Below are 15,517 nucleotides of genomic sequence, written 5' to 3'. Positions count from 1 at the left end.
GGCAATTTGTTATATGCTTTAAAGCCATCTCAGGGGAGCAAAGACAGCACCATTAGCCATTTCTGGATGCAAAAACTAGGACACAATCTACGGTGAGTGTTTCTATGTGTGTGCGCCTGTGCAAGAGTGTGGTCATGTGTAGGGACTGAGATAAAATAATCATTAATCTTATGCCTTTTGACTCCTAGAAACCAACTTGGCAGAGGCAAGGTGCAAATGTGTGGTATTACATATTCAGAGTGGACTGTCCAGCATAGTGGTAGCTTTCTCTCACATATAAGCAGAGTTGCTCACACTTTCTGTGAGTAAGTCTTTCTCTGCTCATTCAGCACATACTGTATGCGGCGTTTCTGAAAACGAGTACAATATCCTATTTTCCCATGAATTTCCATTAAACCCTAAATACAGATTTTCCAGTTGTTGGTTTAACACACAGACGCTTTACACAGACGAGTTATTGTGAAATATTAAATATGTAATTCAAGTACATAATCTAACAAGTTAAAACAATCTTTAAACAGACTTTAAACAGATTTTTATTAAACTGAGAAGTTTTACTTTGCAAGCTGTGTTGTTTATGTCTTTCATTGAAAGTATTACATTGATATCTCATTTTTATGCTAAAGTACATTTTATAAGCAAGTACAGTAATCCGAAATCTTTACGGACCGTCCCCCACAGCATGTAAACCGTGGATTTGGCAAAGAATACAGTTTTACTGCCGCTGTTACTTTTTACACTATTAATTCCCTAAATCTTGGCACAAAGCTGCAGTAAAAACATACAGACTAAACAGCTGTCTGTCATGTGAATGATGTGAGGGGATAAAACTGAGAAAAGGACAAATCTGTAAGTGAACCCGGACAGGATTAATTTACCCAGGATCCTGGAATAATTCTCTCTTTCACAGAAGCTCCTGTGTGATTTTTATATCCATCTGCACTGATGGAAATACTCCACATTGCCTCTCTTTTAAATTTTTGGCAGATGCATAAAATGATCTTATTCATACTGTGAGTTTTGTGATCTGTTACACTACTAAGTAAAATTTAGACAAGGGATCATTTGCAAACGAAGTTTACTTAAGTACAGGATCGGTTTTCCCTTCAAAGTATTCTGTAATATTTAAAACACAGTGTATGCTTTGGTAATGCTCATCCAAATCCTCTTTAAAAAAAACAACAAAAGAAATATATTTAATAATCCATAGTGACAGTTATAGTAAGATCCAATAATAATATCAATATATTTGTAACAGCAGTAATTCTACTAATTACATTCTACACTGTGCGGTAATTAATCTTCAGGTATACATGGAATGGGGAATGAATGCAGTACTTCACGAGGGAGAAAGAGACAGAGGGGCAGCCAGTTTTAGCCCTGCAGGATACATGTCAAACTCCTGAGGCCAGAGTGCCAGTGACGGGCTAATTATCAGACTAATTATCATAAAAGCTGCTGGTGATCAGTAAGGTGCTGCTGCCTGTGAGCATGTGGATGGACACATGGTGACCAGGAGCAAGCGCTGCTCACTGTCCTGTGGGCCCCTGCTGCCTCAGCCAACACATCAGGCAGTAATTAACACATCATTACTTATAACACAGCTAAAACATATTGAAAAAGACAAAAAAACAAGCAAAATCAGCTTTATAAGCTCAGCACATAGGCCCGATACAGCTGGGATAAAGTATCTACAATTTCCCAGCATTCCTAGGGCTGTTTACCCACAATTTGAAGTACACTTAGCAAACATTACTTTGTATATATTTCAAAATATTCATTCAACTCTCATTTAATAAGTACTATGTTTTCAAAATCCGTATGCTATACTGTTTCTGAATTTCCTGCATTACTGAATGAATGAATTTACTGCACTGCTGACTCAAAACATTAGGACCACTCACAGATGATATATGGATTATCCCAAAGCTACAGAACATGTCCAGGTCAACACGTATTTTTGTAGTCAACATGTTAGTTGCTGAAATGGTCAGGTCTGAAGATCTGAGTGACTTTAACCCTCAAATTGTTACAGCCAGATGGTGGGTCAGAGCATCTTCACAACAGCAAACCTTGTGGGGTGCTCCTGGTCAGCTGTGGGGCGCTCCTGGTGAGCTGTGTTTAACTACCGACAGTGGTCTGAGGAGAGCCAAATTAACAGGCTCAGTGGCATGTGAGGGAAACTGATAGGCTTCTGTAGCATAAGTCTCAGAAATGTGGACCGGTCAGAGTGCTCAACCACTGGCCACCATCAAAAGTGCCCACAGTGAGATTGATGCAAATATCTGCAGAGGACCTTGAAAAAGGCAATGGAAAAGGATGGCATGGTCTGATGAGTTGTTTTTATATCACTTTAAGACTAGATATGCATGCCAATTACCTGTAGGATGCATGTGATCCTCGTCAGATCTGTGGCGGATTCACCTTGCGACTGACAGGAGTTTAAATGATCTGTTGCTGACATTTTGGTGTGATATATCACAGGGAATGTCATTAGTCTTGTAGAGTAAGATGTTTTGATAGTATGCAGATGACCATCAGTAAATTAGTCGCACAGATAATGTTTTGGCTGGAACTGGAACTAAAATTCCCTTACGTTAACACAAATGTTTGTGGACACCCCTTCTAATGAATGCTTTAAGCATCTTTAAGTTGCACCCATTGCTGACATAGTGGTGCAAATGCACACTGAGCTGTGGAGCAGTGGAACTGTGTTCTCTGGAATGATGGCACACCATCCAATACTTGCGGGGGTGGGTGGTTATAATCCAACATCCTAACCTCACTAATGCTCCTGCAATCAGATCCTTACAGCAATAATCTTTAGAATCTGGTAGCAAGTGTTTCCTGGACAGTAGAGACAGTTACTCTAACATGCAGGGTAGAGCAGGATGACTTCTTTGTTCAATAACCTGTACACTTAATATTTCAGAAGTGTAAGGTTTTGGGACAACATTGCCACTCACCACAGTGTCTGAAAGATATATAGACTGTCTCTAATAATAAAATGTCTATGATATAAAACATTTCCTTGCTAAAAAAAATATTCAGTTTACAAAACAAAACTCTGAAAAGCATGCTCCAGTTTCAACAGCAGATCAGCTAATAATACAATCTTTTTTTGTGTGTGTGTGTGTGTGTGTGTGTGTGTGTGTATGTGTGTGTGTATGTGTATTATCTGCTACAGGCATATCCTGGATTACATGGAAGCACTTGTCTCTCTCCGCCCTCCTTCAATTCAGCACAAGATTAAGAGGAAATAATACAGAAGATGTATTTAGACATCCCCCTTTCCAGTCACGTCCTCTGAGGGTAGGTTATTTTTATCCTCGCACTCAGAAGAAAAAACGAAATCAATCTCTGTCTATGCTTTTGGTGTTGCAACAAAGTGTATACAATTACACACAGTTTGTGTCTGTGAAAGCAGATGTGGAGATAGTGACTGGATAGATTTCAGAAGAACAGAGAATAAATAAAATCAATCTCACTCCAGGCGTTAGCAACACAACATAGTGTATACAGTTACACATCGTCTCAGACTCAGAAAAAAGAGCACATTAGAAGGAACAGGGTTATAGGTCCTAATGCTTCCACCTCCAGCCTGTAACCTCCTCTATCATCTGCATTCAAGGGTCTAGACTTGAGAAGAAGGAAATCACTGCATGGAATGGTGTTAATAACAGTGAATGGTGTATAACTTTGCAGTGGATTTGGGGGTAAGTGTAGTGAAGTGGGTAACAACACTGCCTTCCACTGACAGACTAGGGTTTGATTCCATGGCTGGGTAAGCAAACCATGCTTTGGGCAAGACTCCTACTGCTACATTTGTCTACCCTACAACTCACCCACAAAGAAAGGTACTATGAATACTTCCATCTACTGGAAGATTCCAGAGATGACCTTTTTTTCCTCTATTATGTTTAGCACTTTTTTAAACAGTTTATCTGTGTAACATGATTAAAATGTATGTTGCTGTAGATAAGAGCATCAATCAATCAATATGTGTAAATTCTTTACTGAATTGATCTACCCACGTAATAGAAGTTTGTAATGACACTTTCGACCAACTGGTGCTCCATAGGCTTTTTAAGGGGGTAATATCAAATGCTATTTATTTTGTATGTTTATGAAAGCTCACACTGTTATGTTCATGTTCATGTGTGCTGCCTTTATTTTGTAATGCTATGCAATGATGCTACATTCATAGTCATCATGTTTCAATTAGGTACAAATAGTCCATAGTCCAGCTTTTTGAAACATTTTAACCTGAAACACAGTTACCACTTCGTAAAGTCTAAAGACTAAAAACATTAATGTCAGTTTCTTTTCTCAGCACACTTTAGGTAATGTGTTGGGAGCAGGAAAATTAGCGTAGGATCTGAGTTACCTTGAAAGGGTCAAGTTGTGTTGGTTAGATGACAGAGCATCTCCAAAACAACAGATCTTCTGGAGTGTTTTCCCCAGTATCTACCAGAAGTGGATAAAGGTAGGACAAAATCTTTTAATTGGCGACAGCACAATGGGTACCTTAAGCTCACTGATGTGATTTATAGCCCCACTTTACAGCTGTTACTGTCTTGGTGCCAGATACCACAAGATGGCTTTAGATGGTCTTTTGGTGTTTATGCCTCAGCAAGTTGGAGCATTTTCGGTGGCACAAGGGAGACCTACATACAATACTACAATATTAAGCAAGTAGTTTTAATGTTTGTTTAATGTCTGATCTTTGCATGGGGTCTTCAGTTCTTCAGTCTCAAAATTTCATTATGTCAAAGTTTCACAGTAGTTACTAAACAATTTACTATAGTTACTGAACAATAAGTATAAAGATTAATAAGCCTGAGGTTTAGAGGGCTAATATTGTTCATACCCTACTCCTTATACACCGGCTGGTTGTATGTGACTTCTCTAGCTTTTGTGAGTGATGGAGTAAAGTATGTTTGTCATGTATCAATACGAGCCCTGCCCTTCCCTCAGCTTTTTAATATAATCTCATTTCCACTGCTTGTTGAGACAGGGCCAGGCGGAGCTGGATGCTGCTATTGGCGGTGTCAGCCGCAGCCAAACAGGTGAGATAAATGGAGTGGCTGGAGCATTGTGGAGCGCAGGAGGAGGCTGGACAGGGGTTCATGTGCCCCACCTCTGACAACTTGACGTATGGGGGCGGCGGTGGCGGACAGAGCTGGCCCCATAATTCAGCATGTTATAAATCCTGGATAAGGATGAAAGACTGCCACAAAAGAGATTACTGTCCATTTGCTCTAATGAGCCAGTATATCAGCGCCTGGAGACGCTCGCCCCCTGACCGCCTTCACAAACACTCACTCACTCGCCCCTCATACACTGGGCATTTCAATTGTTAAATACTGGATCAATAGTGTAAATAATTTATTATGAGTCCCTGCTGATGTTACAAAACTCCCAAGTCTCGCCGTTTTCTCACCGAGACATACGTCTCAGACCTGACAAGGCATCTGCAAATCAATAGTGTGATAAGTTTAGCTTGCAACCTTTTCCAAACATTGGATTTTCTGTGAATTAAGCGGATCGATGGAACCTGTGAATAAAGCAGGTGCACGCCTCTCATGGTTCCTCAACCAGTGGCACACGAGTGTCTATTTGCATCGCATCTCCCTATGGACCTCAGTTAACAACAAAAACAATGATTTCACCTGCCCAAACACTGCCACTACCTGCAGTACTCACTAAAACCACTAGTCTGCACTGTGTCACATGCTGCTGTATGCTCCACATATCCACATCAAGCCTATAATAAGTGTGGCCTCAATAAGAAGACTTGCTGTTGTGTGCTGTACAGACACAGATGTGGAAACACACAGTATTTTAGGTCCCAGTCAATGAAACGTCCACAAACCAGATGCAAACGAAGACAGAGGAAATCAATACTAATCATTTCATGGTGTTGCTCTCGGGGAGGAAATGACACATCGTTCTGTGTTTTCCCCCTGCCATCAATATTCCGGCATGAAAAATGCACAGCACAAGCTCAGCCCAGCTGACCAAAGTGTGAAATAGATCTTTGGAAAGAGAGAAAAACAGCAAGAGAATAAAGGAAGGAGGCAAGTGCGCCCAAGGGAGAGGAATCGGACTTCAAAAACACAGCAAAACAGCAACAGAAATGCTTGTCTGCAGAAGAAAACAGATATTACCAAGAGGCCTGATAATCATTGGGATAATGAGTGCCAGATTGTATTTACAGGGTTTTATCCGCTGCACTGAAGTGCATGGCAGAGTTCTGATTAACTAATGCAGTTCCCCAAGAGGGAGCATGCTGCACATACATTACAGACTTTATAGCAAGGCTTTGTTACAGGGCCAGAGCGCAGGCCAAGCAGGGCAGAAACAGGCCATGTACTGCAGCAAAGGTACTCTGATAAGGATGCAGTGGTACTTACGAATACTAAGTACTTACTAAGTACTACCACTCAACTCAACCCGTAGAACTTCAAGACCAGAGCAACTGAAATAAAGCAACAGCCCACAGCTGTTCTCTGAATCTGGCCCAAAGCTAATGAGGGTTTTAAAGAAACTTGCATGCATTTCAGTCCATACATGCAGTGATCATTCAGTGTATCTTACCCTGTCTTTCATAATGGGACTCTACAAGTGAGACGGACATAAGGATGGAAACAGACTGGTTATTAAAAACTGCATAAAACACTAAGGGTGGATTTTCAACCCAGTGAAATAAAGAAATTACAGCTTGTTAATGAGTAAACAAAACAAGCATACATATATACCACATATCTCACTGAGATAGAGAAGAAATAAGCGAAAGAATGCTAACCATTTTGTCCTCCTTCTTCTCCAGCATCGCAGAAGCCGCAAATGAGAGGGAGAGAAAAGAAGGAGATGGAAAGGAAGGGTGGAGAGAAGGGCAGGAGCAGGGATGAGGTAAACAGAAACAAAGAGAAACAAATCATTTACATGAACTCTCTTAAAAATAGCAGAAGTACAAATGGTCCTTTGAGCAATGCTGTAGAAGAACCACTTTTGGTTCCATAAACTTACATTATATGTCCAAATGTTTGTGGACACCCCTCCTAAAGAATGCACTCAACTTCTTTAAGATGCAGCCATTGCTGACACAGGTGTGCAAATGTACACACATAGCTTGTCTAGCCCCTGTAGAGAAGCAATCTCAATAGAATTGGACTCTCTGGAGCAGATAAACATGAATCTATTGGCACCCTGCCTAATGGCAGGCATGAACTAGAGGGGTTTAACCTCCCTAGCATTGAGCTGTGAAGCAGTGGAGCTGTGTTGGGAGGTGGGGATGCAGTGTGGCAGTGATCAGCTACCATCCTGACCTCACTAACACTCTTGTCGCTAAATGCAATTAAAATTCTCATAGCAGTGCTCAAAAACCTAGTAGAAAGCTTTCATTGGGAAGTAGAGACAGTTACTAAAAAAAACTGATTTCAAAAGAACCAATGAATGCGCAGGAGTCCCAATACTTTTGTCCATGTAGTACATCTCTACTGAAAGCACCGTTATATATAGAACCAAAAGTGGTTCTTCTGTGGCATCGCTCTATAAACCCTTTGGAGAATCTTTATTTTTAAGAGGGAACAATGAACACAAATGGATATACAGCATATACAGCAGACACCAATTTTGGCAGAAGAAAAATGTGTATGGTGAATTAATTATGAATCAAAAACCATGGCATTAATATATTTTTTACTGTATGACACCTGAAAACTAAGGGCATATTTTAAGCTGAACAGAGGTTTAAATTTGCAGGTATGTTGCCACCCACAGGGCACTGCAAGAAGGTGCAGTTTTGCAACAAAGAAGTTCACAATGAAATTTACAAAGACCAATTCCCAGTGGAAATAAAAGACGAAAATGAGAATATTAGATTCTACTTAGTAAATCTGGTTTCACATTCTCGTAGGCCGAAGAATCTGTACACTCAATGAACTGTAAATAGCATTGCAAGTGCGCATCTGTACACTCCTTTTCTCTCCCTCTCTCCGTCTATCTCTCTCTCTCTTTCTCACTCACACACACACACAGGTGTATACCCATGCAGCCAACTGAGAGTAAAAAAGTGATTTTTATTCCCCCAACTCATATTTTGAATCTCTAAGCGTCTGTTTGTGTCTTCTAGCTGCAGGCCTGCTGTTCATAGCAACCCACAGCAATAGAGCTATTAAGTGCATTTCATCGCTGTTAGCTACTGTTTTCTACTATACAGTCCATCACATTGAGTAGGTGTAGCTCTCTATGTTTAACCTTCAGGCACCCAGTGACTCCATTATCAAGCCAGCCACTCTCATTAATAGCACATGCCAGGGGGCTGAGAGAAGCTCTGTATGCTCATTTCAGCAAAGCTAACCTCTAGGCTGCTCCCATCCATAAGCAGAACACAGCCTCTCGTCCCACATCACATTAGACCCGTCCGACTCTACATCACCCGTAGACAAACAGGGCAGCTGCACATTTTTAATCTGCCTCTGTTGTGCTGACCCTTCCCCCTGTCTTAAGTTCTCTCAGATAACTACTCCCTTATCTAAACTAGTACTCAGTTGCCCCAGCACTATTCCTTACCTGCCTTAAAGGAACGTGGCTATGAAAATAATAACCAGACACAAATGTCTATCCATGTATCCATGTATATCCATGCCCTCTTACACATTAGTAGTTTGAAACCTACATTAAACTGTGTTCTGTAATGTAAAACCTTTCACAACTCAGTTAATCTATTTTTAATATCAACGGTAACTGTCATGTCCACCATGGTGGAGATATATCCACAAAGATGGAGATTTTTAAAAACTTAAACTCTGTCGTGCGGCCCTGAAAAACAGATATTTATGAAAACACTGACTTCACAACACATGCATGCATGTTTCTGGCTGAATCTCAAATATCTCTGTATTCCCTATATAAAGAATTATATAAGTCATTAGTCTACAACGTCTGCACACAGATAAGACTAGATTTAGACATATAAATACAATAAATACTGTTCTATTACAGATATATAATGCTCTATTTACATTGCACAGTACACTACATAGGAAGGAGTGTGTCATTTGGGATTAAACCATTGTCTTTTCTTTTTCTTTGGAGTGTTTTGATGTCTCTCTTTATGAGGTCCTATTGCCCCATGCAGGAATTGCATTTTCGTAATCTCAGGTTTTAAAAATACCCAGTTAAGTGTGGACAGGGCCTTAGGGCAGTGATTCCCATCCCTGGTCCTGGAACTCTTCTCGCAACACACTTGAACCAGGTTTGGGAACCACTGCCACTTACCATACCCTACTATACCCTACTGTGCTTTCAGGCATCTAGCACAGCTAATTAACAAGCTTATGTTGTGGGTCAGGTGTGTTACAGAAGAAAACAGAAATGTGAGTTATTTGCTGATACCCAGTAACTTTCACGAAGTTACAAGATAAAGTTCACATGACAGTTTTTTAAATGGCTGATTAAGCCAGCATTTATTCTTCCTTGTTACCTGCTGGACTGCGATCTACGCTGTAGGTTTTAAACAGGTTTTTTTGTGTTTATGGACAGATTTTTTATTCCAATAAATAACTAATAACTGAAACACATTGCTTTATCATATTATCATAATGCTTCCCACAAATTGCATCCCACACACACAGTTCACAGCTGTCCTTTTTTTATTGTTTCTCTTTCATTGGGGAGTTAATCCTCAGTTCAAAGCTGTTGCATTCTGTTGACTTCCAACTCTGGAGCCATTACAGTAGAGCCCTAATTAGCGCAGTGGATTTAGGTGCAGAAGCCTTGTGGAAAGAGAAGGTAAATATCACACACTGGGAGGGAGCCACAGTTTCTAGAGCTTCCCTGTGAGTGGCACCGCTGCCCCTGTGGAGACAGCGCTCCAGCTTGGGCCTCCCAGCGAGGGTGTGCGGCAACCCCCTGCTGACCAGGGCAGTCATCTCTTCTGACTAATGCCTAATTAACCTTTCTGCCTGGCCTGCGCTCCAATGCTCTCCTGTGCTTAAATGTCCTCACATCCGTGGGTCGGACACACAGATAAACAGGTGTAAGCAAGCAAAGGAGAAGAGCAGAGTCTGTGAAGAGGCGTGTTTAAAAGACAGCCAAATATGACAGATGTTCAATATAGAGATTAGACAGACGGAAACTGTAAGAATAGACAGATACAGAAGTTTAACCCCTTTATGTAGAAGCAGAATTTCATGACGGTATTTTTTATTATTCTTTTCTTTTTTGTGTAGGTTGTTTTCATTAGTTCGAAAAAAGGAAGAACAAGCACTTGTACTTTGGTATTCTGATGAAAAACAGTGTTTTATGTTTTGAGTATGGTGCTGAATCCACCTGGTCTTCAGCTACGCTTTGCAGTCTACTCTACACTCTTGTCCTACAAAGGGTTCTTTGAGTGATGCCATAGAATAACTATTATTTATGAGATGAGAACCTTTTTTGGCAAAAAGAGATACGAGCAAATCACCCTTTAAAGGTTTCAAAAACATAAAGGTTTTTCAAGGGTTCTTCTTTTACAAAAACACGGTTCTTTATGGAAACAAAAATAGCACTTCTTTAGCACTGCTCAAAGAGCCCATTGTAGCACCTTTTTATTTTTATGAGTGTAGAGCAGACTGCATCAAGTAGTGAAAAACAAGATGTCATCCATTAAAGGGGCAGAAAACGTAATACCACAAAAATCTGTTGTAGGAATGACAAGGATATGCAAGTTTAGATGGTGCTGTCCCTTTCCCTCATTTTAAAAGCCATATCTCAATAAGTTATAGACACTGCTGTCTCTACCACTAGGAGGCCTGCTTCACAGGGTTAAACATCTACTGGGGGAAGAAGGACTAAACTGAAATGAACTGAATACAGAAATACAGATCCTGGATGCTGAAGTTGGACTGTTATGCCATTGTCACTCACATTGTTGGAGCGCAGAGAGACCCTTCCTCCACAGCGGGCACAGAACTTGGTCTGGCAGTAGGAGCAGAGGTTCCCACAGCCATCAGCAAACTTGGTCTTGTGGCAGATGCCACAGGTGGGTGCATCATCCTTATGCTGGCCCTGCTGCCTCTGCTGAGGCTCCTGCGCTATCCTCCGCACCTGCTCCTTATAGCTGGCGACTTGCTGGTGCATACTGAGGAGAGGATAAGAAAGGGAAGGAGAGAGAAGGAGGGGAAAGGAGAGAAAATGAGCAAAAAGGAGAGAACAAAGGAGAAGAGTGGGCCAAAGAAGAGGTAAAGATGTAAAGAAAATGAAAGGAAAAAAAGAGGAGAGGAGAGAAAATAAGGGGAAAGTGGAAGTGAACAAGGAAAGAAGATGAAAAGAAGAGATAAATGAGGACAAGAAAAGAAAGAGAAGGAGGTGAGCGGAAAGGACAGAGAAATGGGAAAGGAAAGCAGTTAGAGATTCTGTTTTACCCTTATTGCTGCTCATTTTTATAAACTTAATTAACTGAGCTTAAGTTTAGTACACAATGTCTGCAACATTGCCTCCTGCTTACTAATGATGTGCTTGCTCAGTATAAGGCCCTGTTTAATTACACAAACAAACATCCATTCATTACACTGCAAGTTAAACCAAGCTTAAGTTAGAATTCATTTTATTGCAGAGAAGCAAACAGGTCACAACAGATCTCTTGCTGACTCGGTCAAGAGGAGATCAGACCAAAACCGGTTCTTGTCAAAGGACTGAGTACAGGTTCTTAGGGTGACTAAAACACAAAGCTGCTAATGCACCCTTACTGCTGATGAAGCTGATGACCTGCCAGTGTGGTGCTGAGACTGAAGGAAACGTGAGATTTCGATGGACAGGACCGATACAGAAATCTCAAGTGAAAAAATCAATTAAACAGCCTGGCTCCACTGGACCGTGTTCCTTGGGAGTTGGCTACAGTAGAACCTCTCCCATTGTTCTTTACACATCCCTTTTCCTCTCTTCTCCACAAAAGGCAATAGCTTTCTGCCTCTTGCACAGAAAAGCTTGACGGGGCTGATTTTCTAACCAATATTAATACCCATATGGATTGGCCAAGCAATACTAGGTCATAGCACTGTAATGCCCACACCAAAATTCACACGTTTCCCTCCTGATGCTATGAGAAACACATTATACATACATTCATCTTTTTGCCAATCATTTGAACCCTAGAATAAAGAGCAATTTCACATAAAACCATGTTAAAACCTGTAAAACCAGCCAGCATACAGTTCCCAGCTAAAACTTTCTTTGGGTGGTTTGCTCAATATTGACAGTACTGGAACATTTATCAGCAATACCATTCACCCGCATTAAGCCTTACTTACGTTGTGGCCGTCTTCACCACAGATTCCTCTGCCATTTCTTAAATGCATTACAATAAATGACTCATAAAGCAAGTTTACAACAGAGAATGCATTATCCACAGTATGTGATGAACGCTTGCCAAGCCATGCAGCACTGCCCCAGAAACAGAGAGAGAGAAAGAGAAAAAGTGAATCATCCCCATCCCTGCCTCAGCTCCCCACCCATCCTCCAGAGCTCTACTCCTCCTGTGCACCCCATTCTGCTCTTCCCCTCCCCACCAAGCCCCCCCAGCCAGTACTTCCTGCAGGTCAAAAGTCAGAGAAAAGGGCACCAAACACTACGTGGTGCTCAAACACTGAAAGCTGGTGCTGCTGTACAAATCCAAGCTTATTTCAAAATAAGTGTAAATGTTTGTGGACACCCCTAATGAATGCATTCAGCTACTTTAAGCTGCATGCATTGCTGACACAGATGTGCAAATGCACGCAGACACACAGCTTGTCTAGTCCCTGTAGAGAAGTATTGGTAATAGAATAGGACTCTATTCTATAGGACTCCCCCTAGTCCTATAGGGGTGAGTTGGGGATTTGGGGATGAAGTGGGTGATGATCATGCAACATCCTGACTTCACTAATGCTCTTGTTGCTGAATGGAAACAAATCCTCACAACAATATTCCGAAATCTAGTAGAAAACCTTTCCTTGACAGGAAAGATGGTTACCTCAACAAAAGCAGAAGAAACTTTCTTTCTACTCTTGATTTCAGAGACAAAGACTGAGCAGATGTCCCAATACTTTTTTTCATATAGAGTATATCACCGCTGTCCCAAAAAAATCTTGTATATCTGCGTCTGCTGTTTTTTTCCCTTCATTTTTGATATAACTTAAATCTGAAAGTTGTTTTTTTACATTGTATCAGGATACATGGGTCAACAGAAATGCTCCAAAATGACTTCACACCAGGTTTTTGCTTGACAGCTATCATATACTGTAGTATAAAGCAGTGAGGTAAACTAGATGACATTCAAAGCTGTTGACTAGTTTACACTGTAATTAGTTAAAAATGCAAAGCAAACTAGAAGCTAGGCTAGAGCTTTACAGCTTTCAAGCCTTCCAGCGGCTGCAAACCAGAAGAACAAGGGAACATGAAAAAGAAAGAGATAAGCATCGAGTCTGGCACTGTAAAAGGACAAATGAAGGCGCTCTGTACTCTCTGCAGGAAATGATATTCAGGAAAGGAAGCCAGACACACCACAATTAAGACAGCACATAAAACACTGGGTTTCATAAATGAAACACAAGGTTATACGAAAGTGAACAACTGTTTTACTTCACTGGCACAACCCCCTCCTCTCCTCTATTACAAATCTCTCTCTCTCCTTCTCTCTCTCTCTCTCTCTCTCTCTCTCTCTCTCTCTCTCTCTCTCTCTTACTCACTTACTCTCTTTTAACCAAGTATAAAAATAAACCTTTTGTGAAATGCAAATCAGGCACAGTGTCTACGAGACGTGGCAAGTAACTCACACAGGAATGATGCATTAGCATAGAACTTGGCGTAATTAAGGTATGCAGAAGGCCTAATTAGTGTGGCAAAGTGTGGGAAAACGTGGAGGAGAGTTGTCCCGGAGACAAGCAAGATGAGACGGCCGAGATGAGATGAGCTCGCCCCCGCTCTACGACAGCTGGTCTCCGTGGTGACGGTGGACCCAAGGAGGGGACCTCGCCTACCTGTCCGTCTCACAAAAGAAAAGGCCCATTATTAACCGTCTGTCAGCTAGCGTTCATGCTAACACGTACGGAGGCCGGGGCAGAAGCTATAACTCATGCTAAACATTCAGTCATCTCAAAGAAGGAGAAATAGGCTTGGGTTGGGCCTACATGCCAGCTCATACGTCAGCCTCTTGTGTTCTCCACCGTATTGTAAATCCACCCTATCTGTCCTAGAACTTCCCTGGAGAATACAAGAATACAAGTACAGGGGCTAAATCAGGTGAAGGAAGGAGCACAAATCCAGCATGATTTACTTCTGATGTTCAGACACACATGATAATGATGGACCTGAGCTGCTTTATAGGTTATGCTGGAAGCATTACTCTAGCACACCAGCCCTCCCAATCATATCTCATCCAGACACTGCTGCTCATAAACAGCAGCAGCTCGTTTTGCAAAACCACTTCTTCCTGAGTGACTTTCACTTCACTATATGCCTTACTGGACTCCCAAAAGCACACAAAAAGAAAGATCACATCTTGCCCTGCTTACAGGAGGTTGACCTATTTAACTCTGTGCTCCTTTGGGGTAAATACTTCATCTGCTCAGAGAGATGCAACAAGTGTGAACCACAGCAAGTCTAGGCTCATCCCAGACGGTCTTACAAATCCACTGGGTCCCAATGATCTGGTTACAGGCACATGCACAGCCCTTAACTTTCCCCACTGAGAACTTTCTTTCACTGAGACCATGAATATAAAGGATTTCCCATAATCATTTCATCAGTAACACCAGGAATGCCAGGAATAGCCAGAGCTGTTGCAAACACAATTAAGTTGAAAGCTAAGCTCCATCGATCAATTACAAATATCCCACTTCTACAAAGAAGTTGCGGGGGCCTCCTGCAGACTTGCAATCATTCTTTTACGCCTGCAGATCAGAGAGTGACAGATGAGCATCCTGATTAGTCTCTTTTTGTGCTTGGTAGCTGATTTGGGTGGGTTGTAAAATAAAATAAAATAAACATAAAATAGCTGGGATTATTCTGTATTCCCTGTACAAATGTACAGGCTAGTATGAGCAGGGAAGGCAGGTTCAACTGAGAGCACTGGGCAGAATGGAGTGGAAAACAGAAGCATCAAACAGAAGCATCAAACGTGTTCTCCCTCTCTGTCTGTAGAGAGTAACCTTGCACACCCTATTCCTCCACAAGCAACAGAACCTGGCACAGTACAGAGTACAATAACTGATAAAATGACTGTTTCTTTCCAAACAGAACTTTGTAATGTTTAGATAGTCTTCATGTCCTCAAGAGTGGAGCGTCCTGCTAAGACACTCTTCCTGTTGAATAAGTAATTATAAATAACTAAAGAGAATGCATGTACAGGGATTACTAGTGTCTGGCATATGCAGTTATGGAGTGCTGAATGGACATCTAGCGGGAATTGTTCACAAAAAACATTGATTAACAAGAAATGTACATGAGAGCCAGGATTTTTAGTGTGAACAGGTAAACCCCTGCCTACCTTTCC

The 15,517-nt window shown here is 41.4% G+C and overlaps 1 protein-coding gene across 14 annotated transcripts in view; it reads right to left on the bottom strand.

Annotated features, from left to right (window-relative positions):
• Nucleotides 1–15,517, bottom strand: part of rims1a (regulating synaptic membrane exocytosis 1a) — a 74,928-nt gene that overhangs the window by 35,932 nt on the left and 23,479 nt on the right. For 7 of the 14 annotated variants that reach the window (XM_072678114.1, XM_072678119.1, XM_072678117.1 and 4 more), the window contains exons 3-4: nucleotides 10,915–11,128; nucleotides 6,809–6,826 (exon numbers count right to left, since the gene is read on the bottom strand). The exons of 1 other annotated variant lie outside the window; for it this stretch is intronic. In XM_072678114.1, coding sequence (XP_072534215.1) covers nucleotides 6,809–6,826; nucleotides 10,915–11,128 — 232 coding nt within the window. Of the gene's footprint in view, nucleotides 1–6,600; nucleotides 6,617–6,808; nucleotides 6,827–10,914; nucleotides 11,129–15,517 lie in introns of those variants that run through there. 6 more of the 14 variants (XM_072678126.1, XM_072678115.1, XM_072678128.1 and 3 more) reach the window with 3 other exon arrangements.

The sequence above is a fragment of the Salminus brasiliensis genome, chromosome 4 (genome assembly GCF_030463535.1).
Source record: "Salminus brasiliensis chromosome 4, fSalBra1.hap2, whole genome shotgun sequence".
In the NCBI taxonomy this organism is placed as follows: Eukaryota; Metazoa; Chordata; class Actinopteri; order Characiformes; family Bryconidae; genus Salminus; species Salminus brasiliensis.
Note: the sequence above shows the minus strand (reverse complement) of the source record. Positions and strands in the feature narration are given on the sequence as shown.